Source organism: Berghia stephanieae, chromosome 15 (genome assembly GCF_034508935.2).
Source record: "Berghia stephanieae isolate SIO BIC M18660-M18661 chromosome 15, UCSD_Bste_1.3, whole genome shotgun sequence".
Taxonomy (NCBI): domain Eukaryota; kingdom Metazoa; phylum Mollusca; class Gastropoda; order Nudibranchia; family Aeolidiidae; genus Berghia; species Berghia stephanieae.
Genome location: NC_088374.1, coordinates 13758835 through 13783539, shown reverse-complemented (window position 1 = coordinate 13783539; position 24705 = coordinate 13758835). Strand labels below are relative to the sequence as shown.

General features: G+C 35.4%; 1 protein-coding gene across 1 annotated transcript in view; it reads left to right on the top strand.

The window, feature by feature from the left end:
- The first annotated feature begins 9081 nt into the window (after positions 1-9081).
- LOC144960380 (mitochondrial coenzyme A transporter SLC25A42-like) overlaps positions 9082-24705 on the top strand; it is a 17093-nt gene continuing 1469 nt past the window's right edge. The window contains exons 1-5 of the mRNA XM_078893464.1: positions 9082-9184; positions 17610-17794; positions 22669-22961; positions 23774-23882; positions 24403-24586. Of these exons, the coding sequence (XP_078749590.1) occupies positions 22719-22961; positions 23774-23882; positions 24403-24586 (536 nt within the window). The 5' untranslated portion in view covers positions 9082-9184; positions 17610-17794; positions 22669-22718. The remainder of the gene's footprint in view (positions 9185-17609; positions 17795-22668; positions 22962-23773; positions 23883-24402; positions 24587-24705) is intronic.

The following is a 24705-nucleotide window of genomic DNA, read 5'->3' as shown; positions in this document are numbered from 1 at the left end:
ATATATATATATATATATATATATATATATATATATATATATATATATATATATAATGACTATAATATTATGTCAAAACATTTTTAAATATTTTTTTTTTTTTGGTTTCCATTTTAGCCAGGAGACTTATTGTTCTACAAATTAAATTAACATTGATTGATGTAAATGACTCGTAGTTTGTTAAATTGATAGAAATTAATGAATAGTCTCAAAGCTGACACGCTGTCGACGTCTCAGGCTTGGGAGTTTTTGACACGGCTGAGCGACTTCTTATTGGTTCAATCAAATCTTGAATTCGAAGTCTTCTGGTCATTAGAAAAAATAATTAATTAAATCTGTTTTGTCAAAGAGCGGTAGGGCTGATGATACAAATAATGACCTGGGTGGGGTTCCTGACCTCCCATAGTGGGCAGGGAGGTATTACTGTGTCTTTTATACCCTTATATCTGTTTTCCAACAAGCTTTCTGCCTTTGTCTTGGATTGAGATTACTTGGTTCTTCCTGGCCCTGGCTGTAGTGCTTGGCTGTGAGGGAAACAGTCAAATGCATAGTTAGTGTTTTGGGAGATGATATTTTTTCCCGGTAAAATCGTCTCTCTGCTCTGTATTGTAATATTTGTTATTTTGATTGTAAAATGTTAACACTTGAGTGTACTCCTCTTAGTGGGATCTTGTGCTGGTGTCTGGGTGAGATATTTAGGTGATCTCAAACTAAGTACATTGATTGTATGCTCTTGGAATCTACATTTGTTCTTCATTTGAATCATTTCCCCTATGTCTTACTTTTCCCTTTTTGTCAAAGAGCGGTAGAGCTGATGGTAAAAATAATTACATTTGTTGTCTATGTAATAATATTATTATTACTACGATAAGAGACTTTTAGCAAATACGATTAACGGGCCGTTAAGATCACGTGATACGTTAGGTTAATTGAATGTGTTGGTTAACGGCGTGTCGATCCTTGTTGCTAAAAGTCACGATTACGCCATCTTGAACTTAATAAATAAATAAAACAACGGTTTTGCTTCTTCTTCTTCTTCTTCTTCTTCTTCTTCTTCTTCTTCTTCTTCTTCTTCTTCTTCTTCTTCTTCTTCTTCTTCTTCTTCTTCTTCTTCTTCTTCTTCTTCTTCTTCTTCTTCTTCTTCTTCTTCTTCTTCTTCTTCTTCTTTTTCTTCGTCTCCTTCTTCTGCCATACATTTATATTTTGTACAGATAGATATATTTTACAATATTATTATATTAATGGAGTAATAACATCAATGCTATTTTGTCGATTTGTTTACAATTGAGGAGTTGAATAAAATTATGTAATCATTATGAATTGCTTACGATTCAATTCAATACGACGACGACAACAACAACAACAACAAGAAAAATAGCAAATGAATGAGTATATAATTCATTTATTATGATTATATTATTGTTATTATTATTTTTATTATTATTTGCAGCTTTTATTGTCTCTTCACAAAATAAATTGTCATTTTGAAAAAACTTAAAAAATTACGGGTTTCGCATGTTTTCTCTCCCATTTGTGGCTTTGTCATTTGTATTTGTTGTTGTTATTATTATTATTATTATTATTATTATTATTCTTATTATTATTATTCTTATTATTATTATTATTTATTATTATTATTATATTATTATTATTATTATTATTATTATTATTATTATTATATTATTATTATTATTATTATTATTATTATTATTATTATTATTATTATTATTATTATTATTATTATTATTATTATTGTTCATATTATTATTATTATGGGTGAGGATCCTGACCTCCCATATAGCGGGCAGGGAGGTACATACTGTGTCTTCTATCCCCTTCTTTCTGTTTTCCAACATGCTTTCTGTCTTTGTCTTGGAATGAGATTACTTGGTTTTTTCCTGGCCCTGGTCGGAGTCCTGGCTGGGAGGGAAACAGTCAAATTCATAGTTATTGTTTTGGAAGATGATATTTTTTTCCTTGTAAATCATCTCTCTGTTATGTATTATTATATTTTTTATTTTAAATGTATAATGTAAGCATTTGAGTGTATTCCTCTTCGTTGGATTTTGTGCTTGTGTCCGGATGAAACTTATAGGTGATCTCAAACTAAGTACATTGGTGGTATGCTCTTGGGAATCTGCATCTGATCCCTATTTGTTCCCAGTTCCTCTGGGTGGGGATCCTGACCTCCCATAGTGGGCAGGGAGGTACATGCTCTGTCTTCTATCCCCCCATGCCCGTTTCCCAATTGTGTCCTGTCATTGTCTTGGAATGAGATTACTTAGTTTTGTCCTGATCCTTGCCGGAGCTCCTTGGCTGGGAGGGAAACAGTCGAATGTATAGTTATAGTTTTGGGAGATGATATTTTTTTCCTTGCAAATCATCTCTCTGTTATGTATTGTATTATGTTTAGTTTACATATTATTTTATATAAATGGTAAACATTTGAGTGTATTCCTCTTAGTTGGGACCTGTGCTTGTGTCTGGATGAGACTTTTAGGTGATCTCAAACTAAGTACATTGGTGGTATCCTCTTGGAATCTACATCTGATCCCTATTTGTTCCCAGTTCCCCTATGTCTTACTTTTTCTTGGGTGCTTTAATTGTAATTCTATAACTCTTTACTATCCCATTTTCTTCCTTTTTACTGGCGCTGATATAACCTAAATGCGTTGCAAGCGCCGTAAAACCCTTTAAAACAATAAAACAAACAACGTTCCCAGTTCCCCTTTGTCTTACTTTCTCTTGGCTGCTTTTTAATTGTAATTCTAGAGCTTATTACTATCCCATTTTCTTCCCTTTTACTGGCGCTGATATGACCTTAATGTGTTGCAAGCGCCGTAAAACCTTAAAAACAAAAACAAAATTATTATTATTATTATTATTATTATTATTATTATTATTATTATTATTATTATTATTATTATTATTATTATTATTATTATTATTATTATTATTATTATTATTACAAGGAGTCCCTAGCCAACAGCAACACTTAACATGTAGGACGAGACATGATGCCTGTTAGGCGATATTACTCTTTTCCCGACAGAGTCAACGCTGTTAACGAGCAGACACTCATTTAAACACCCGAGTACGATGAGAGAATGTGAGTAAAGAGCTTTTTCCAAGGACTCAACTATGTGTCGCCTCCAGTGTGGGACTCGAACCCTGGCCCTTCCGATCCGAAGGTGAGTGTCATACCACTAGACCACAGAGTCGCACCTTCTCTATCTTCTATTCCCCAAAAACATAATCTGTTTTCCTATGCAGACTGCTCACTGTCTTTGTCTTGGAATGAGAGTACCTACTTGGTTTTGTCCTGGTCCTGGTCGGAGTCCACGGAGAGGGAAGCGGTCAAATATATAGGTACATAGTATTATTTTTGAGAGATTTTTTTACCCCCTTGTAAATGTTCTTCTAGCATATAGTTATATATTTGTTTTGAATATAATACTTTGTAAGAATTCGAGTGTATGCCTCGTAGTGGAATCTGGAACATATATCTGGATGGGACTTTTAGATGATCTCAAAGCAAGTACATTGTTAGTATTGTTGGATTGCTCTTGGAATCTTTGGGTGGGGTTCCCGACATCCCATAGTGGGCAGGGAGGTACTTGTTGTGTCTTCCACCCCCCTGCATCTGTTTTCCAATTTCTTTCTGTCTTTGTCTTGGAATGAGATTACTAAGTTTTGTACTGACCCTGGCCGGAGTCCTTGGCTTGGAGGGAAACAGTCAAATGTATAGTTATAGTTTATTGAGATATTTTTCTCCTTGTGCATCATCTTTCTTATATGTGCTGTATTATGTTTTGTTTACGTATTATATATGATTTGTAAACATTTGAGTGTATTCCTCTAAGTGGGGACCTGTACTTGTGTCTGGATGAGACTTTAGGTGATTTCAAACTAAGTACTTTGATAGTGTGCTCTTGGAATCTACATTTGTTTTCTATTTGAACCAATTCCCCTTTATGTTACCTTTTCTTGGGTGCTTTAATTGTAATTCTACACCTTTTTACTATCCCATTTTTCCCTTTTTTACTGACGCTTATATGACCTAAATGTATTATTATTAACTCACGCAACCCTAACACCGACTATATCCGTAGTTTACCCGGGTTACTTTCACCCCAAGCCTATTTATTACATTTTTCTGAGACAAATTAGAGTATCTAGTTTCAAAGCTAATATTTTTAATTTTTATACGTTAATGATAGTAGAATAAAACTATCTATGCACATGCTCACTTTTAATACATTTTATCCCAAATTTGAACAGTAGCAAAAATCTCTAGGATAGAGGGAGTAAAATCCCCGGTTTCCTCACCTTTATTATTATTATTCTTAAAGATAAAAATGTATTCTATTTCTAACAATGATGGTTCTCGACTTTAAAGCTTTGAAATTAAGAATTATCCTTGGCTCAAGATATTAATGTGCATCAAATTATTCTTCTTTCTTTTCTTTTTTTTTATTTTAGAACATTGGTGTGAGTGTCGTAAAATAAATAGATAAATGAATATTAAATGAATAAATAAATGAATATTAAATATACAAATAAATGAATATTAGATAAATAAATGAATAAATACTAAATAAATAAATAAATATATAAATGAATATTAAATGAATAAATGAATGAATATTAAATAAATAAAGTAATTAATTAATATTGAATAAATAAATGGATAATATATAAATAGACATAAATAGGTAAATAAACATGAAATAAATAAACTACTACGTTTGTTTTTTTTTTTTTTTTTTTTTGTTTTTTTTTTTTTTTTGTTTTTTGTGGTTGTCTTTAATTTTTTTTTTTTTTTTTTACAACGGGCGATAGTGTCAAATTATGGGAATTCATAATGGGGGCCTGCGAGGACGATAGACGCATGCGCACAACCAACATGACGTTCTCTCTCTAATAACTTTTCCGCCGGTGACGTCACAGACTATGGGTGACGTCCAATCAAGGGACGCTACTCTTCCGCTAATAGAGCAGTAAAGTTAGGTGCCCCAAACGTAAACAATAACAAGTTGCTAGTGATTTCCGTTAGGGACCGGAATAATTTACGCACAATATAGGTCTCCCAATTTTGTAGTTTGAGTTGTAGGCAATACACTTTCAGTATTGAAAATATGTTTACATAAAATCTAACAGTTGCAGAAATAATAATATAAGGCTAAATTATTATGAAAATCAGGCTCCGAATAATTCTCGTTTTGTTCACACCAGCGCAATAATTTGCTCTGGTCTAAAAATAGAGACTGTAACTTTTGATAAATTTTAGAAAATTTTACCTTTTGGTCCATAAAATATCCATATCTAGACATTATTTGATGCATGATCGAGTATTTATGAATATGTGTTTCTTTTGCCACCTAACAGCCAAATTTTAAAGGTTATTTTTTTCTATTATTTACATTGGAACGTGAGCTGTCAAGACAGGAACATGTGTTTTGCCACGTGCTTCTCGACCTTTGTTTACGTATGGGGCACCTAACTTTACTGCTCTATATCATTCCCTATTAATAAAGAAGCATTGTGAGGCGCGTTCAGCGCGCGTACATAAATTAAATTGTCTGTATATCATTATTTCTTTTCAGTTGATGACAAAAAAAAAAATGGAACATTCTATTTAAAACTCAACACATAGGTAATATTCAATAATATTATGTGTTGTTGAGTTTTAAATAGAATGACCCATTTAAGAAAAAAAAAATTCATCAACGGAAAAGTTTATGTAGGAGTCGATTCCTTCATATAATAATATCGCGGTAAAATCGATATTACCGTCCAACGATACTGTAATAAAATCCCCGTTGCCCTCGTCCTCATGATTACCTTTGTGATCTCACTCCAGTATCGTTGTTACCGATATTATATCAATTGTATTTTCCACCACAGTAGATATCTGGGTCAAACATCACAGGAATTATATTCCCAATCACTCACACTCACACCTAAACACACACACACACACACACACACACACACACTCTCTCTCTCTCTCTCTCTCTCTCTCTCTCTCTCTCTCTCTCTATATATATATATATATATATATATATATATAAAATATCCATCTCCTCTCTCTCTCTCTCTCTCTCTCTCTTCTATCTATCTATCTATCTATCTATCTATCTATCTATCTATCTATCTATCTATCTATCTATCTATCTATCTATCTATCCATCTCCTCTCTCTCTCTCTCTGTCTGTCTATCTATCTATCTATCTATCTATCTATCTATCTATCTATCTATCCATCTCCTTCTCTCTCTCTCTCTCTCTCTCTCTCTCTCTCTCTTTTAAAAAAATTCTCTCTGTGCCGTGTAACTTGGTGTGTTTGTATATGTTTGTTTGCATGTTTGTACCTTGTTTTGTGTGTGTGTGTGTGTGTGTGTGTGCGTGTGTGTGTGTACCTTGGTGTGTATGTGTGTACAGTTGTGCACGTGTGTGTGTGTGTGAGTCCGTTAGTAATTTGTGACATCCGTGCAATATCCACCACTTCCTGGCAGTAATTCATACCTGAGTCGACTGGAGTAATGTGTGCAAAAGTACCTTATCTAACTGACTACCTACTTGAAATTATTAAAAAATAGCAGTTTTCATGACGAAAATAATACAAGTCATTAAATATAACTTTGTAAATCACCAATTTATCACCAGAAGGATTGAATAACGAATCAAGATCCTTACACTATGTGCTGATTTTTTTGGAGCTTTTATATAGCGCAATATCCACTTAACGTGCTCAACGCGCTTTACAAGGGATCCCTGGCTAACAGCAACATTTAACACGTAAGACGGGACATGACGCCTTTTAGGCGATTTTACAATAATATTTCTCGGTCAGAGACAACGCTGTTAACGGCCATGTACTTATTTAACACCCGAGTACGGTGAGAGAATGTGAGTAAAGAGCCTTCTCAAAGGACTCAACTATGCGCCGAGCGAGGCTCGAACTCAGGATCCGAAAGCGAGTGTAATAACACTAGACTACATAGCCGCACAATTGATTTAGTGATTTAGTGCCTTATTTTCATTGTCAGCCTGATTTATTGAATTTGAGATGCTTATTTTGAGTTGTAGTCACTCGCTTACTCACTTGCGTTGTCGAAGGAGCCAAAATTCGTAGTTTTAGGAATTTATCGTAAATGTAGGCAGCTCTGATCTAAGGACACAACTTTAGGAACGTCATATTCCTTTGCCATCCGTCCGGCCTCTGACCACGCTTGAACTTGAAGCCCCAGGTTTGAGAGTTTTTGCTAAGATGGGGGGGGGGGGGGGTCTAAAATCGATCTATACAATTTTGAAGGACGAGTTTACTCGCCAAAAATTTAAATAAGTATAACACCGGTACGAGTTTTTTACAGAGTGCGACAGAATAGTCGGGCTCAAGACAGACGTAGAGTTTGAAACGACTTTTTTGCGCTATATAAAAGCTCAATTTTTTAAATTAATTTCTAAATTTTTTATTTCTTCTCATTATCATTTTGTTTGCTTGTAGTAATTGATTTTATTATTATTATTATTATTATTATTATTATTATTATTATTATTATTATTATTATTATTATTATTATTATTATTATTATTATTATTATTATTATTATTATTATTATTATTGAACATACAGAACAATACCTAATAAGAACTAAACTAGGCCAATAGTGTGACCTTTGGTGCCCTGTCACAGTTATAAATAACTTATATCGACGGGGAAAATCAGGCCTGACATCCGATCCCACTTATGGGCCAAGTTTAACTCACTCAATCCTAAAGATTTTTGCTACTTTTCAAAATTGGAAAACATGTATTATAAATGAGCATGTGCATACATAGTTATATTCAACTATCATTAAAATGTAAAATAATTAAAAAACATGAGTTTTGATAATACGCCTATAATTTGTCTCAGAAAAATATGATAAATTCCTAGACATGGGGTAAAAGTAACCCCCTGGTAAACTACGGATATAGTCGGTGTTAGGGTTGAGTGAGTTAACATTTTTGTAATGGACAATATTTTGCGTAATTTTTTTTATTTTTTATTTTTCATTTTTTTTGAGATTTCCATTACAACAATGAGCCCAAAAGGAATTGGATTATCAGACCTGAAAATAAGTGCACGTCGGCTGATATGTATTAGTATTATACAACATGCAGGATATCAATTATAAAATAAACATGCATTGTATCCTCGACACATTCTAACTTAAGGCTATCTAATTCCTTATCAATAGAGCTTTTATAAAGGGCAATATCCATTAAACTTGCTCAAAGCGCTTTACAAGGGATCCCTGGTCAACAGCAACACGTAACATGTAGAACGATACATGACGCCTGTTAGGCGATATTACAAAGTTTTTTTCCGACCTATACTTTGCTGTTAACGGCCAGGCACTCATTTTACACCTGAGTACGGTGAGAGAATGTGAGTAAAGAGCCTTTTTCCAAGTCTTGTTTTGTCACCGGTTCCAATCATAGCGCACTAGAGAAAGGGCTGAAGTTCCAACCCAATTTTCCTCCAGTAATTTTGTTTTCTTACTTTCTTAATTGTTTTTTGTTTTCTATATTTCTTTTTTTTTTGTTTTGTTTGTTTGTTGTTGCTTGTTTTGTTTTTTGTCTGACTCAGTTTTACATAAAAGACATCTACAAACACAAACGCCAAGCTTGTCCACTGGACACAAAATATAGATAGAATGAAGCTGCCGTCACTCGGGTCTTTGTTATTGTTTTTTTTTTTTTTTTTTTTTGCCATCCGCGTTTATGAGTAATTCTCACTAAACTGCATTCCAGACTATAAACGTTGAAGTTCAATGATACACATAGTTTTGTGTGTTGGTCTGTTATACTTCCGGATGGCAATGTTGTGAGGTTCTTAGCCAAGCGCATACTATCTATACACCCACACACATACATGTTTAATCCCAGAAGTCGGGTGATCCAATACACACACAGAATAAGCCCCTCCTCTTTATTCGATGATCCCATGGGATCAAAAAATTAATTAATCCTCTCACCCAATCGTTATTTCTCTGTTTTAAAGGGCGATAACTCTCATAGCTTAAACTATTTTGACCCGGCCGAGCAGAGTTCAAATCAACAACATAACCTTCTGAAAAAAACGCAATCGAAAGTTGATGGACTTCACTTTACAATATAGAATTGAACGTGTGCTGGTGGGTTGATCCTAAGGTTTTATAGGTTTTCCAATTTTTGTTTTTAGTTTTGATAGGTCGAAAGGGTGTTGAATTTTATTATTTCTTTTGGAATTTACTCTGTAAGAAAGATGTTTACTGCGGCGGGTGAGTCAATTTTGTCAATAGACGGAGACTTCTGTCTAGTGAATTGTAACCTGCGGGCACGGCCTACGTGCCTACGGGTGTTTCCACGGCCTCAATTACAACATCAGTCTCCCCGCCCACCCCCTTTCTCACGCCCTACATATGCTTACCTTCTTCAGTAAGAAGATTAGTTATACACCGCGCTCAACATACTTAAAATAAAGAAAAAAATATTTCTGAAGTCTCAGTCTCAGCCAGTCTCCTGATGATTCTTCTTACTCTAACTCTCTTTGCTTCCTTGCCTTGGATGTTTCGCGATCGCCATCTTTACTTAAGTGTAGAGCAGCAGGCCCTGGACTAGGACTAGGTGTTGCTTATTTACCCTACTATCGGTTAAGGGTTTGATTCAAGAACCCTTCTCGAATTTGGAATTAAGACCTAAGTCTTCCGTGACTATTCGGACTCAAACTCCAATGTGTGTGCGCATACATAGGGCAGGGGAGGACGGCACAATGTGGGCAGTAGGCACAGGGTGGAATGGATAACGAAATAGAAAAAGAGTTCAGAAGAAATTCTGTTTTGCCCTTTGTCCATATTATATCACACTGACTCAGCTCATACCCCACCCCTACTTTGCACTGAGGAGGATTGTTGCCCGTCTCACACTTTCAGATTATATCATTTTTAAATTATTTATTTTTGTCTTGATTTTATTTAGACATCGTGTTATGTTGTTAGCTAGAAAATCTCTTCATTTATACCAGTTACTTTGACTAACTTTTGCTGCTTTTGAAGAGTTTTTAAACTCTTTTACTTTTTTATATAATTTCTATCTGGACATTGATCCATGATTTTGGCTTTCTCGGGTTAAAATGCAGGTTTAGACTACCTGTTAATCTAAAATCTTAATTTTGATTTGCATTAATTTTACGTAATAATCAATAAGTAAAACCCAACAAAAACTATACTGCCAAGGGAGACTATCCAGAATGAGTGCGCATTGGAATTTCAGTCCAAATAGCCACGGGAGACTATTCAGACTCGAGTCTGAATAGCCGCAGCCTTACGAGAATGCTCACATTTTAATCCTGAAGTCTGAAGGATTCATGGCAGTGTATATGCCCATGTAGGTGGCGTTTTGTGCGGCTATGTGGTCTTGTGGTATGACAATCGCTTTCGGATCAGAAGGTCCTGGGTTCAAGCCTCGCTTTGGGCATAGTTGAGTCCTTAGTGAAGGCTCTTTACTCACTTTCTTTCACTGTACTCAGGTGTAAAATGAGTACCTGGCTGTTAACAGCGTTGTCTGTGTTCGAAAAAATTGTAATATCGCTTAACAGGCGTCATGTCCCGTCCTACAGGTTAAATATTGCTGTTGGCCAGGGACCCCTTGTAAAACATGTTGAGCATATTTAGTGGATATTGCACTATATAAAAGCTCAATTAAAAAAAAAAAAAATTTTCAGCTCATCCGTTGGTGTATAGTACTTTAATAACGCACCATTTTTATGCACCTCCGATGGGGGTGCTGGTCAACACAACTGTTTTTATGCACGGTGTAAAAATAGACCCACAGAAAAAAAATAGAGGCTTCTCTTTTTAATTTTTTTTTTCTGTGAATAAATAAATAAAAATAAATAAATAAAATTCCCTTTATTCATCCCCAAGGGGAAATTTGTCTTTAGGGTCTATTCCAAGGGAAGACTGGAATAACCCAGGCGTCAGCCGCAGTGCAGCGCCGAAAAGTGAGCTAGGGCGAGGTGACTTCCTCAAGGCCACTCAACGAGGCGGGTAGTCGAACTTGGTACCTTTTGGGTACGAAGCAAAGACCGTACCGCTAAGCCACGCTGCCCCTTCCTGCTACGTCATTGAGCTTTAAATGCAGATAGTTTTAGTTCTAGTTTTAGATTGTACTTTAGTATGCTGCTGAGTGATTGCCTGAGTATGTGATACGACGATAGTAATTAAATAGTAATTTTAAAAGGTCAAAGGTGAAAAGAAACATGGTAATGGTCACAAATACTGATCACAATGATCAAAATAGAAATAAGTAAATACTTTTTAAAAATTTAGAATAGAAGTTTAAAAAAATATAATAATAGTTTTTACGAAAAACAACAAAACAAAAACAAAAACATGGTAAACGAATACTGACCATAATGATAGAGTGTTATAAAATAACAATCGACCTGTACATATATGCAAGTCTGACATCCCAACACAATTATGGGCCTAGTGTAACATTGTTGTAATGGGTAATTTTTTGCGTCATTTTTTTTTTAGATTTCCATTACAAGAATGAAGTGGGTTATCAAACCGGCAAATAAGTGCACGCTGTTAACAATGGTATAAATATGTTGTTTTTAATAATAATAATAATAATAATAATAATAATAATAATAATAATAATAATAATAATAATAATGATGATGATGATGATGATGATGATGATGATGATGATGATGATGATGATGATGATGATGATGATGATGATGATGATGATGATAATAATAATAATAATAATAATTATAAAATAGTAATAATAATAATTATTATTATAATTATAAATAAAAATAATAATAATAATAATATAATAATAATAATAATAATAATAATAATAATAATAATAATAATAATAATAATAATAAATAATCATAATAATAAAAATTAAAAATAATAATAATAATAATAATAATAATAATAATAATAATAAAATAATAATAATAATAATAATAATAATAATAATAATAATAATAATATAATAATAATAATAATAATAATAATAATAATAATAATAATAATAATAAATAATAATAATAATAATAATAATAATAATAATAAATAATAATAATAATAATAATAATAATAATATATAATAATAATAATAATAATAATAATAATAATAATAATAATAATAATAATAATAATAATAATAATAATAATAATAATAATAATAATAATAATAATAAAATAATTAAAATAATAATAATAATAATAATAATAATAATAATAATAATAATAATAATAATATATAATGATAATTATTATTATTATTATTATTATTATATTATTATTATTATTATTATTATTATTATTATTATTATTATTATTATTATTATTATTATTGTAATAATATTTAATTAATTCAAAGTATTAAAATATATATCTTATAACTGTAACAATTAAAATTATATTTGTTTCAACAAAATTTTTAGAAAATTGATTATCCACAATAGGAATCGAACCCAGCACTTTCATGGTTAGATAGAGTCTGACAGCTTAATCACTACGCTACAGAGCCACCTGGCTATTCATGATATTTAATCAGATCTTTCTAGAACATTATTTTAACTTCTATTTAGTGGTTTTAAATTTTGTCAGCTCTTGTTTTGTAAATTTTCTATTAACAAAGATGGACATATGTCACATATAACTTTTGCCATGTCCAAAAACAGAAACACAGCATCGATAATGAATAGTATTTGCGCAATGGAGGTGCATAAATACGATTCATTAAGATTTTAAATGTTTTAAAAATTTGATCTTTTATATAGCGCGCAATATCCACTAAATGGGCTCAAAGAGCTTTACAAGGGGTCCCTGACCAACAGCAACATGTAACATTAGACAGAAGGACGTAACTTGACGCTGATATTGATTACAATTTTTTTCCGATGAGAGACAATGCTGTTAACGACCAGACTCATTTCACACCTCAATACGGTGAGAGAATGTGAGTAAAGAGTCTTTTCCAAGGGCTAAACTATGCGCTGAGTGAGGCTCGAACCCAGAACCCTCTGATCCGAATGTGGCTGTCATACCACAAGACCTCATAGGTGTACCATTAACCCAGTCCCCAACGTAAGCACAGATCTTGGATCTCATTCGCCTTTAATTATTTCTTTTTGTTCTATATTAGTAGAGATATGTTTTATTGTGGATCGAATTACCACATTAGTTGTTATCATAGTGCTTTGTGATGTTAACCCCCTATACATCAGCTCACTTCAATTATTATTATTATTATTGTTCTTCTTCTTCTTCTTCTTGTTCTTCTTCTTCTTCTTCTTCTTGTTCTTCTTCTTCTTGTTCTTCTTCTTCTTCTTCTTCTTCTTCTTCTTCTTCTTCTTCTTCTTCTTCTTCTTCTTCTTCTTCTTCTTCTTCTTCTTCTTCTTATTATTCTTATTATTATTATTAATTATTAATTATTATTATTAATATTCGTTAGAAGATGAGTGACAGCTTCTAATGGTCTCACACCACAATTACAATATTATAATGACAATCTATCCGAGAGGACTTCATTCTGCTGAGCCCCAAATGCTGCTGCAGATGATACAGATCAATCACATTACCCCTATCATCTATTCAAATTCAAAGTGTAATTAAAAACCCTTTCCTTACCACCTACAGCAAAATCGTCACATTTGTTACGACACAACATATATACATTTTTTTCTCTTATGTATAAGATTTATTCTGCTCATCACAATACCAATGGTCTTTATTTAATTAAATAAGAGCATAAAGTTGTTTTGTAGAGAGATTGTTTGAGTTTAAAAACTCAATTTTTCTGCTGGGTAAGCCTGCTATTGTGGGAAAATACTGAAAATGGTCGGTAAGGAGAGGGTTAATGAATACACTATCAATACCAGCTGTTACAACCTTGAACAAATAATATCAATGTGACAACTTCAAAAGGTTAAAAAAAAATGCAAGTTCAAATGATTTACTTTATCCAGAGCATTTTGAGCTTAAATCAAGTCTTCAACCAACAAAAAAAAAAAACCATTTGATAAGGCTCAACATCGTATTAATGCTATGCGTTTATGTAAATTACCCACATTATCTGCCCATCATGTAAATTGTACTAACACTAACACCAATAAAATTTTTTTTTTAAAATCATGTGTGAGTCAGAGGTTGTCGGTCCGTTTACTCCAAAGGGTAGCAAACAATTGTTACTTTCTATTCTAAGCTACAGACACTGGGATAAACTCCATCTCCATTTCCTCATTATCTAGCTCTAGGCATGTTTTAAAATGAATATATTAACTCTTTCAGCACCATTTGCTGCACTGGGCGGCCAGAACAGAATCTGTTCTACTGGCCAATGGCCGCACAGTGCGACCAGTCGTGAAAGGCAAAATAATTATAATGTAATCCAATCCTACTTTCTACAAAGTACTATAAATTGAACCAATGGTATCATTTCTTTCATCAGAACAGTCAGTTGCCCTAGGGGGGTATTTTAATTGAGATTTTACATGGAATTCGAATGTCACTTTGTCTTCGCTCGTCATTCTCATGCTGCTTCAATCAGTTGTCAGCCATTTTGTGACGGAAATGCGAATAATATAGCCTCAGCGCTGAAAGAGTTAGGGTTATAATTCTGCTACACAAGTCTCGCACATTATTATGCATAGCATAGTGTCATACCCCTGTGTGGTGTCTGGGGTCCCTCAACAAAGAAGGTGCAAGAAAAGCCCAATGCCGAGCCAGCGTGTAGTAAAAGGCGACTAATGGTGTGTGATTACCCCTCTTTTTTGAGTCACCTGGTCCTCCAGGTTGGGGGTTGTCGAAGGGTTAACACCCCTTTCCGTTAAACTCAAACCATTACAGAAACGCAGCCGGACAAATCAAATCCTTTTTTTTTTTTAGCTTGGGCGACCAAAGAGTTTCTAAAGAAGCTGATATATACAGAGAAGTGATAAGACATGGAACGAGATTTTAAAAAAGTTAGCTCGGGATATAGAAGGATGGAAACTGTTTGTCTGTGGCCTATACCTGACCCAGAGTGAAAAAGGCAATGATAATGATGATAGTGTCATAAGGTCACAAAGTAGGGTAGTAAATTAAATGGTATGGAGAAATTGATAGGATATGACATAACGATATGCTGTAATGTCACACACTCTGTGTTGTGTCAATATGAATATTTATAATAATAATAATAATAATAATAATAATAATAATAATAATAATAATAATAATAATAATAATAATAATGATAATAATAATAATAATAAATAATAATAATAATAATAATAATAATAAATAATAATAATAAATAATAATAATAATAATAATAATGATAATAATAATAATAATAATAATAATAATAATAATAATAATAATAATAATAATAATAATAATATATACTTTATTCATTAAAAAAAAATGGAAATTCGTTTACAGACGTATAAACACAAAGTTCAGAATCTATGGCGACAATGTATACATATATGATATATGCAAATGCACAAAAATGTAAAAATATACAACCAAGAACCAATAGCAACACTTTATATATGAATTTGATAAATTGAGATAGGCCATACCTCTGGCCTTTAGTCCGAACTTGTGTGTGTATATTTAAACTTATAAATAATACATGTTAGAACATCGTATAAAACACAGGATAGCTCATACGGTAGAGTCACGATCTCCCCGGCCAGGCAGAGTTGTTCAACTAATAAGGTCATGGGTTCGAGCCCCCCCCCCCCCCCCATCGCCGCTACGAAGTATTTATTCTCTATTGTCTTCTGGCACTTTCCTACTCACTTCATTTCTTGTTGTTATCAACATAAGTGCCTGCTCCACTCACTTTCTGATATAAAACACACGGTGAAATAATCTTTTTATTTTTATGTGCGGCGAATGTGGTCTTGTGATATGACACTCGCTTTCGGATCGGAAGGCCCTGGGTTTGAGTTTGAGCCTTCTTGGAGCATAGTTGAGTCTTTTGGAAAAGGCTCTTTATTCACATTCGCTCAACATACTCGGGTGTAAAATGAGTACCTGGCCGTTATCAGCGTTGTCTTTGTTGGGAAACAAATGTAATTATATCACCTAACAGGCGTAATATCTCGTTCTGTATGTTTCATACGTGTTGCTGTTGGTCAGGGACTCTTTGTAAAGTGCTTTGAGCGCGTTTAGTGGATATTGCGCTATATAAAAGCTTTCTTTTTTTTTAAATAATTTTTTTTTAAATTTCAAAATTGTGGGCTGAGGATTAACAGGTTATATCTCGATATTTCTTCAAATTGATTTAAAGTATTTTTTTTTTTTTTGTTTTTTTTGTTAATAACTGTATATTAACTTCAGCCACAGAGAGAGAGAGAGAGAGAGAGAGAGAGAGAGAGAGAGAGAGAGAGAGAGAGAGAGAGAGAGAGGAGAGTCAAAGGGGGGGGGGGGAGGATGGAGGTTAGTCATATGTTTGTGTAAAATTGAACAGGAGATTGACATGATCAACTACTTACCGTACAACAATTTTATTTATTGATCGAGTTTGAGCGTGTGGTCTCCTGTCAAAACTAGCTATCTGATCCCGTTGGTTGAAACTTGGTTGACATCAATGGGCATGATCTATAGATAGTATGCGCTTGGCCAAGAAGCTCATAACATTGCCATCCGGAAGTACAACGGACCAACACACAAAACTGTGTGTATCCATGAACGTTTATAGTCAGGTTAATACAGTTCAGTGAGCATTACTCATAAACGCGGATGGCAAAAAACAATAACAAAGACCTGAGTGACGTCATCTTCGAACTATCTATAATCCTTTTCCATGTGCTCGAGGTCATTGGTCACATTGAAAATGTGCTAGTGAAAAGTATTCACAGCTTTTGAAATATCTAACATCACGATTGGTCATTTAATTCAGCTTGACACATGTGTATGTGTTTACAACTTTCATAAACAAAGCAGCGTGTTTACATTTGTTAAGAAATATCCAATCATTGGACATCAACAAATCATGTGATTGATGACTGGTTGGACGAAAACATGAATATAGATCGCTCCCATTGGTCTGTATTATTATTATGATTATTGTTGTTATGAGATACACCCCCCCCCCCCCTTCCTTTCTTTTTTTTTTTAAATCTGTTTTTGGCCTAGTAAACCGTTGTCATCAGAAGGGTATTATTATTGTTATGAGATACACCCCCCCCCTTCCTTTCCTTATTATTATTATTATTATTATTATTATTATTATTATTATTATTATTATTATTATTATTATTATTATTATTATTATTATTATTATTATTATTATCATTATCATTTTCATTATTATTATTATTATTATGTAATGATGATGATTATGATTATTATTATTATTATTATTATTATTATTGTTATTATTATTATTATTATTATTATTATTATTATTATTATTATTATTATTATGACAATGATGATGATTTGATTATTATTGGTATTTTCTTTTTTATTCTTATTATTATTATTCTTATTATTATTATTATTATTATTATTATTATTATTATTATTATTATTATTATTATTATTACCACAGAACTCATAGGAGACAAGATGCGGTCGTATAAATAATAAACCAACCACACACCAGCAAGAATAACAGAGACAATTGGCCATAAACAACAACAGCAACGCACACAACAGCAGTTAAGGAGACAGGAACGGAAGAAAGAGACCACATCACTTATCTAGAAGTTTGACCAGCAATCATTTCTGAACTGGGTAAGAAAAGTCTTATTCTTATATAAATTTAGCAATGACTATCCCGCACAAATCTTTGGGCCTCTTTTCCGCTCACGAAGTGCCCAAATTCGCGACAAAATATGGGACGAAGCCGTTTCGTATATGCTATTTTAAAAAATTAATTACGACGCTGTTTATCGATGAATTTGACTGAAAGTTGGCACACAGTTAGAAAAAAGGTCATTTTAGATTATGTCAAGCAACAAAACTCGTGCGATTACCAGAAGACCGTTAAAAATAGATTTTTACTCTTTGGAGTAAAATATTTCTAAAACTACCGGGCGTGTAGGTTTTGTCGCTGACAAGGTAATACATGAACATTTCTTCTTTTTGGTTGTAAAATTTCATATGAATATGACCAGTACTTTTCCCGTATTTTACAAAACACCATCCTAATTTGCTCTTCATTCGTAAAAGACAAAGCCATTTTGGCCCCCTACAGCCCGAATCACAAGTTCAAAACGATTTGGCACCAAACAGCGGCTGAGCGGGTCGTGGCAAAGCGCTTTCTAATTGGTTGACCTCATTTTAAAGTTCATGACTAGTCAAAATGTCTGCGTGGTCTCACTGGCAGAGGGTGTTTATCGTCTGCCATTGCGTTTGGGTTCAATAAATAGCTGACAATTTGACTGTTTAATTTACAAGAATTTAAGAAATTATAATGTTAAAAGTTTTCGATTGCAATATGATCTACAATCTCAGCATGGGTTTAATTATTGTGTTCCAAGTCACGTTCCATCAGTAACCTTTGTCCCCTTGTCCAATTTCTCTTTTCCTTCTATATTTCTTTCATTTATGTACGCAATCTCCCCCCCCCCCCTCTCTCTCTCTCTCTACTCTCTCTCTCTCTCTCTCTACTCTCTCTCTCTCTCTCTCTCTCTGTGTGTTATATACTCATTTCTTAATATATTTCTGTGTGTGTGTTATACTAATTTCTCTCTCTCTCTCTCTCTCTCTCTCTCTCTCTCTCTCTCTCTCTCTCTCTCTCTCTCTCTCTCTCTTCTTTTCTTTTTTTATTTAATAGTGTGGCGCCCGGGATAGGGCTGCTATTCGGGCACCGGGTTGGATCAAATTTAGTCACACACCGGGGCGAGCAGCTCATGTGGCTCGTTGGCTCGATACCCGGGATGGTCTCGTGACGGTCGACCGGGATTTACACCTTTGCCCTCCCGTGTGGCTCAAGCCCCCTCACCAACTGCAAGGTAAAGATCCACGAGACCTCACCCTCGTTACGAAAGGCGCGAACGGTGAACCGCTGCAGGTGAAGCGAACAGTCCTCGGGGACTTTCCGCATAGCCAGCACAGGCCGGTTCTTGTCACAGCTGGGGTGACAATACCGAGGGTGCAGTCTCTCCCACTTTGCAGATGGAACTTCAGGAAGGCTGACTGGGAGGAATTCAGTTCCTATATCGAGCAGGTTTGCCCTGCCATTCCTCCCAAGTCCAAGAATATAACCAGATTTAGCAGGCTACTGGTTAAAAGCGCTCAACGTTCTATTCCACGGGGCAAACGGAAATTCTACACCCCTTGCTGGACAGCAGAGTCGGAAGAGCTGTACCAGCAGACTCAGTCCCAGGACGCAGCCGATAGACTACTTCAGTCTCTGGCAGAGGGAAGGAAGCAACGGTGGCAGGAGACCGTGGAAAGTCTCGACTTTACACACTCCAGCCGCCACGCTTGGCGTTTGATAAAGAAATTGGACCCAGATCGGAATTTCGCGAAGGCTGCACCGGAATGCGAGGCAGACACAATTGCCAAGAACATTAAGAGCCATAGCAAACGGGTCCCTAATCAGGCTTTTGAGCGCGGTGTCCGCAAAGCGTACCGTACGATTTTGGACTCGCTACCTGCGGAGGAGTCGGACTGGATGACCCCGTTCAGTCCCCGAGAAGTGGGTGCAGCCATTAGCGAAGTGAAGAACGGCAAAGCAGCAGGGATAGATGGTGTATATCCCGATATGGTGACGCATCTGGGCCCCAGGGCACGGGCCTGGCTGGCAGAGGCAATGTCCGACGTCCTTGCAAAAGGAAAGCTTCCACAAGTGTGGAAGCATGCGAAGATAGTTGCCATCCTGAAGCCAGGGAAACCGGCGAAGGAGGCAGACAGTTACAGACCCATATCGCTGCTGAGCTGTCTTTACAAATTGTTGGAGCGTGTTCCATTAAACCGATGGGGGCTGGTCCTAGACGCTGCCCTGCCACCCGAGCAGGCAGGCTTCAGGGAAGGGAGGTGCACCACGGAGCAGGTCATTGCCCTTACAGAGCATATTGAGCATGGGTTCGAGAGAAAACAGCAAACAGGTGCTGTCTTTATAGACCTATCAGCGGCATACGATACAGTCTGGTGCGAAGGGTTGATGCTCAAACTTGCAAAAATCATAAGGTGCAAAAAGAAAGACCTTGAAGTTGTTCTCTTCGATCTTAGGGGAAAAGCAATTCCACGTCGCGCTGGGAGACGCCACGAGCAAAGTAAGGAAATTGAAGAATGGGGTCCCTCCGGGGTCGGTACTTGCGCCAATGTTGCTTAACGTTTACATTAGCGATATGCCGAACACTTCCTCCCTGAGGCTGGGATACGTGGACGACTGGGCACTCGTTACTCAGAGTAAAGTGTGGACCCGTCTCGAGAGCGTACTCAGCGAGGACGTCACCAAATCCTACTTTGACAAGTGGTACCTGAAGATGAACACTTCAAAAACCGTGGCCACTGCATTTCACTTATGCAGTGGTTGGCACACCGGAAAACTGAATGTCCTAGTCGGGGACCAGCCACCCCATATGAGCCGCATCCAAAATATTTAGGGGTGACGTTGGATCGCAGCCTTACCTATCGGGTGCATCTCGAAGGGGTTGCCCGGAAGATAGAGAAGCGGAATAGTCTTCTGAGGAAGCTAGCGGGATCGACTTGGGGCGCTAGCCAAGCGCTCCTGAGAACGTCCGCCTAGGCACTATGCTATTCCACTGCTGAGTATTGCACTCCAGTGTGGGGTAGAAGCAGAAACGTTGAGAAGGTGGATGTAAAACTTCGCAAGTCGATGCACATAGTGTCAGGAACGCTAGCAACAACCCCTAGAGAATGGGGCCCGATAATGGCAGCGATCCAGCCCCCCGATGTCCGGAGGGAGACGATTACGGGAAACTGGCTGATTAAGATCAAAGAGAGAGGGAATGGGGATACCCCTCTCATGCGCATAATGGACGGTGCCCCCGTTTCGAGCCGAAATAAGTCCCGGCAACCCTTGTACACAGAATCCCTGACTACGGACAGAGCTGCACATACGAGATGGAAGTCGGTTTGGACGAATTCAATCCCTCGTGGGGGCGGGGACCCACACTCCTCTAAGCTTGGTGAGAAGTTGCCAGGCTTTGATACCAGTAAGAGGAGACACTGGGTAGCTGCGAATCGGCTTCGGTCGAGGAGCTGCCTAATGGCAAGTGTGTTACATCGGTGGGGTCTAACTTCCTGTCCAATATGTCGACGCTGTGGGCAAGAACCCGAGACGGCAGAGCATCTAGTCGAAAGGTGTGTTGCGACGGTGCACGAATGCGGACCGGACTTTGCTATTTGGGTCGATCGTCATAACATAGTAGTGTGACAACCATAAGAGGCTGCTGCTCTCTCTCTCTGTGTATGTGTGTGTGTGTGTTATATACCATCCAGCTCTAAAATTATATAATTTAGAACTCTTCTAATGTTTTCATCATATTCTCTATCAAATTTGCCATAAAATTGCCAAATTTCAATCTTTCAATCCACTTATTACGCAAGATACAACCAAAGGTTGAAAAAAAATGCCGAAAAAGCGTCCCATATTTTCGCGGGTCATCCAAATAAATGACACCTTTGAAACTGCATAACTTGTTTATTTATGAATGGATTTTCTGCATAACTTGTTTATTTATGAATGGATTTTCAAATTTCAAAAACATATTTACTCAGTGGAGATAGGGCTTTGATTTCAGACAAAAATTTTCCTGAAAAAGAGAGAAAAACATTTTTCATAGTCATTGCTAATAAATTTGTAATGACATAAGTGTTGGGGGGTTGGGGGGGGGGGGGGAGGGCCCAAATCCCTGTTTTTATTCTTGATTTTTTTTCCCCTGGTTCTAGCAGGGATATTTGGCTGGGAGCAAGACAGTCCGATGTATAGTAGCTTTTTTGAGTGATGGTATTTTTTTTCATTGTAAATCATCTCTATGCTACTGTCATGTTCTATTATCATTCATAGTTTTGAATACTGTATTTTGTACTCTGTAAATATAAGGGTGTATCCTACATAGCGGATCCTTCGCTTGTTGCTGGATGATACTGTTTACGTAATGTCCAAATTCACACATCGATGGATTGGAGGTGGGTCGTGGAATCCTGTGTTCCCTATTTGACCCTATTTGATGATGATGATAATAATAATAATAATAATAATAATAATAATAATAATAATAATAATAATAATAATAATAATAATAATAATAATAATAATATAATAATATATAATAATAATAATAATAATAATAATAATAATGATAATAATAATAATAATGATAATAATAATAATAATAATAATAATAATAATAATAATAATAATAATAATAATAATAATAATAATATAATAATAATAATAAGAAGAAGAAGAAGAAGAAGAAGAAGAAGAAGAAGAAGAAGAAGAAGAAGAAGAAGAAGAAGAAGAAGAAGAAGAAGAAGAAGAAGAAGAATGATATAATAATAATAAGTATTATTCTTTTTATTTTATTTATTTTTAGTTTTTTTTAAATAATTTATTTTTTAATTTGAAAAAAATATTATTTTTTTTTTGCATGAGTGTAATAATGTGATATTTCTTTATTTCCAAATAGATTTCGGTTGCTGATCATAGTATATAGAGGTTGTTGCCAGCCACTGTGCAATGTCCTCCATTGAGTTTCCTAGGAGCACAGTCAGAGTGGGAGGAAACAGAATTTCTATTCGAAGACAAGGAGGCGGAGGGGGGGAGGAAGAGACGGCCAGCATGGAAGAAGGGGGTGATGAGGAGGAGGAGGAGGAGGAGGGAGGGGTGGAGATGAAGGAGGGGATAGGGGGACCTTTGGAAGAGTGGGAGGAGGAGGAGGAAGAACTTCTACACAGGTCTGAGCATGAGATAAATAAAAATGTGAGTTCTTTTGTTTTTTTTTGTTTGTTTTTTTTTTGTATTATATTATCAAGGAGGCTGGGCTCTGTTTGAATAGATGGAATGAAGTTGACGTCACCCGGGTCTTTGTTATTGTTTTTTGCAATCCGCGTTTGTGAGTAATTCTCACTAAACTGTATTAACCAGATTATAAATGTTTACGGTTACACATAGTTTTGTGTGTTGGTTCGTAATATATCCGAATGGCAATGTTATGAGCTTCTTAGCCAACTGCACACTATCTATAGATAGTTCGAAGATGACGTCACTCAGGTCTTTGTTATTGTTTTTTGCCATCCGCATTTATGAGTACTGCTCACTGAACTGTATTAACCTGACTATAAACGTTCATGGATACACACAGTTTTGTGTGTTGGTCCGTTTTACTTCCGGATGGCAATGTTGTGAGCTTCTTAGCCTGCACACTATCTATAGACTAACAAGCATATCTATTCTTTTATTTATTTATTTTTTTTGTTTAAGAAGTGTAGGGGGCCCAAAGTTGTTGTGTACAGCCCTTGTTAGATTTTTGCCAATGAGCATAGAATTACTGGAAAACTGAAAAACAAATTATAAAACTATTTTTCACAGATTGATATACATCGACAAACATTTTAAGGGGTAGTGGAGGACAATTTTCATTTTCAGGGGCATTGGATTTCTTGAATGGCACCCATGCACACATACACACACATACACACACACACACTCACACAGACAAGCAGACAATAAATTGTGCATCAGATATCATCATCAACCAATTAACCGATCACCTTCTCCTCCATCCACCCCAGGTCGCAGACCATCACAAAGTCTTGACTTCTTTGATAGCTGGTGCTATCGCTGGAGCTCTAGCGAAAACAACCATCGCTCCTCTAGACAGGACAAAAATTAATTTTCAAGGTAAGTAATAATAATAATGATGATAATAATGATGATGATAATAATGATAATAATAATAATAATAATGATGATAATAGTAATAATAATAATAATAATAATAATAATAAAAGAGAAGAAGAAGAAAGAAGAAGAAGAAGAAGAAGAAGAAGAAGAAGAAGAAGAAGAAGAAGAAGAAGAAGAAGAAGAAGGAGAAGAAGAAAATATTCTTCCATAGCGCTAAATGCTGAAGCCTTCAAAGCGCTTTACAATATGCTATACTTAACAAACCATAAACACACTCGTACTGAGCCAAACAGACACACACAACAGTCGCACACACACTAACTATGCAAGTTTTACAAAATGAAATCGACATTTAACAAAACGGGAACCAAAAAAATAAAACAAATAATTAGGCAGAAAATGCCTACGATAAAAATTTCTGGAAAAGATTTTTCAGCTTTCTCTTTAAATTTTATATATATATATATATATATATATATATCTTTTTTTTAAGATATTTTTTTTTTCTTCACGACAGTCACCAACCGTGCTTATTCCACTCGAGAGGCGATTCGGTTCCTCTACAACTCTGTCGTCCAATACGGCTTCCTGTCCCTCTGGCGGGGTAACTCCGCCACCCTAGTCCGCATCGTGCCATACGCCGCCGTCCAGTACGGTTCTCACGAGCAGTACAAGATTTGGCCGAACTTCCAGAACAAAAAGTAAGTTGCCAAACGATATAAACTTTTCTTTTTTTTAAAAATGAGATTTTATATAGATAGTTCGAAGATGCAGAGGAAGACCACAAAGAAGATGGCAACAGGATATAACAGGAAGACTC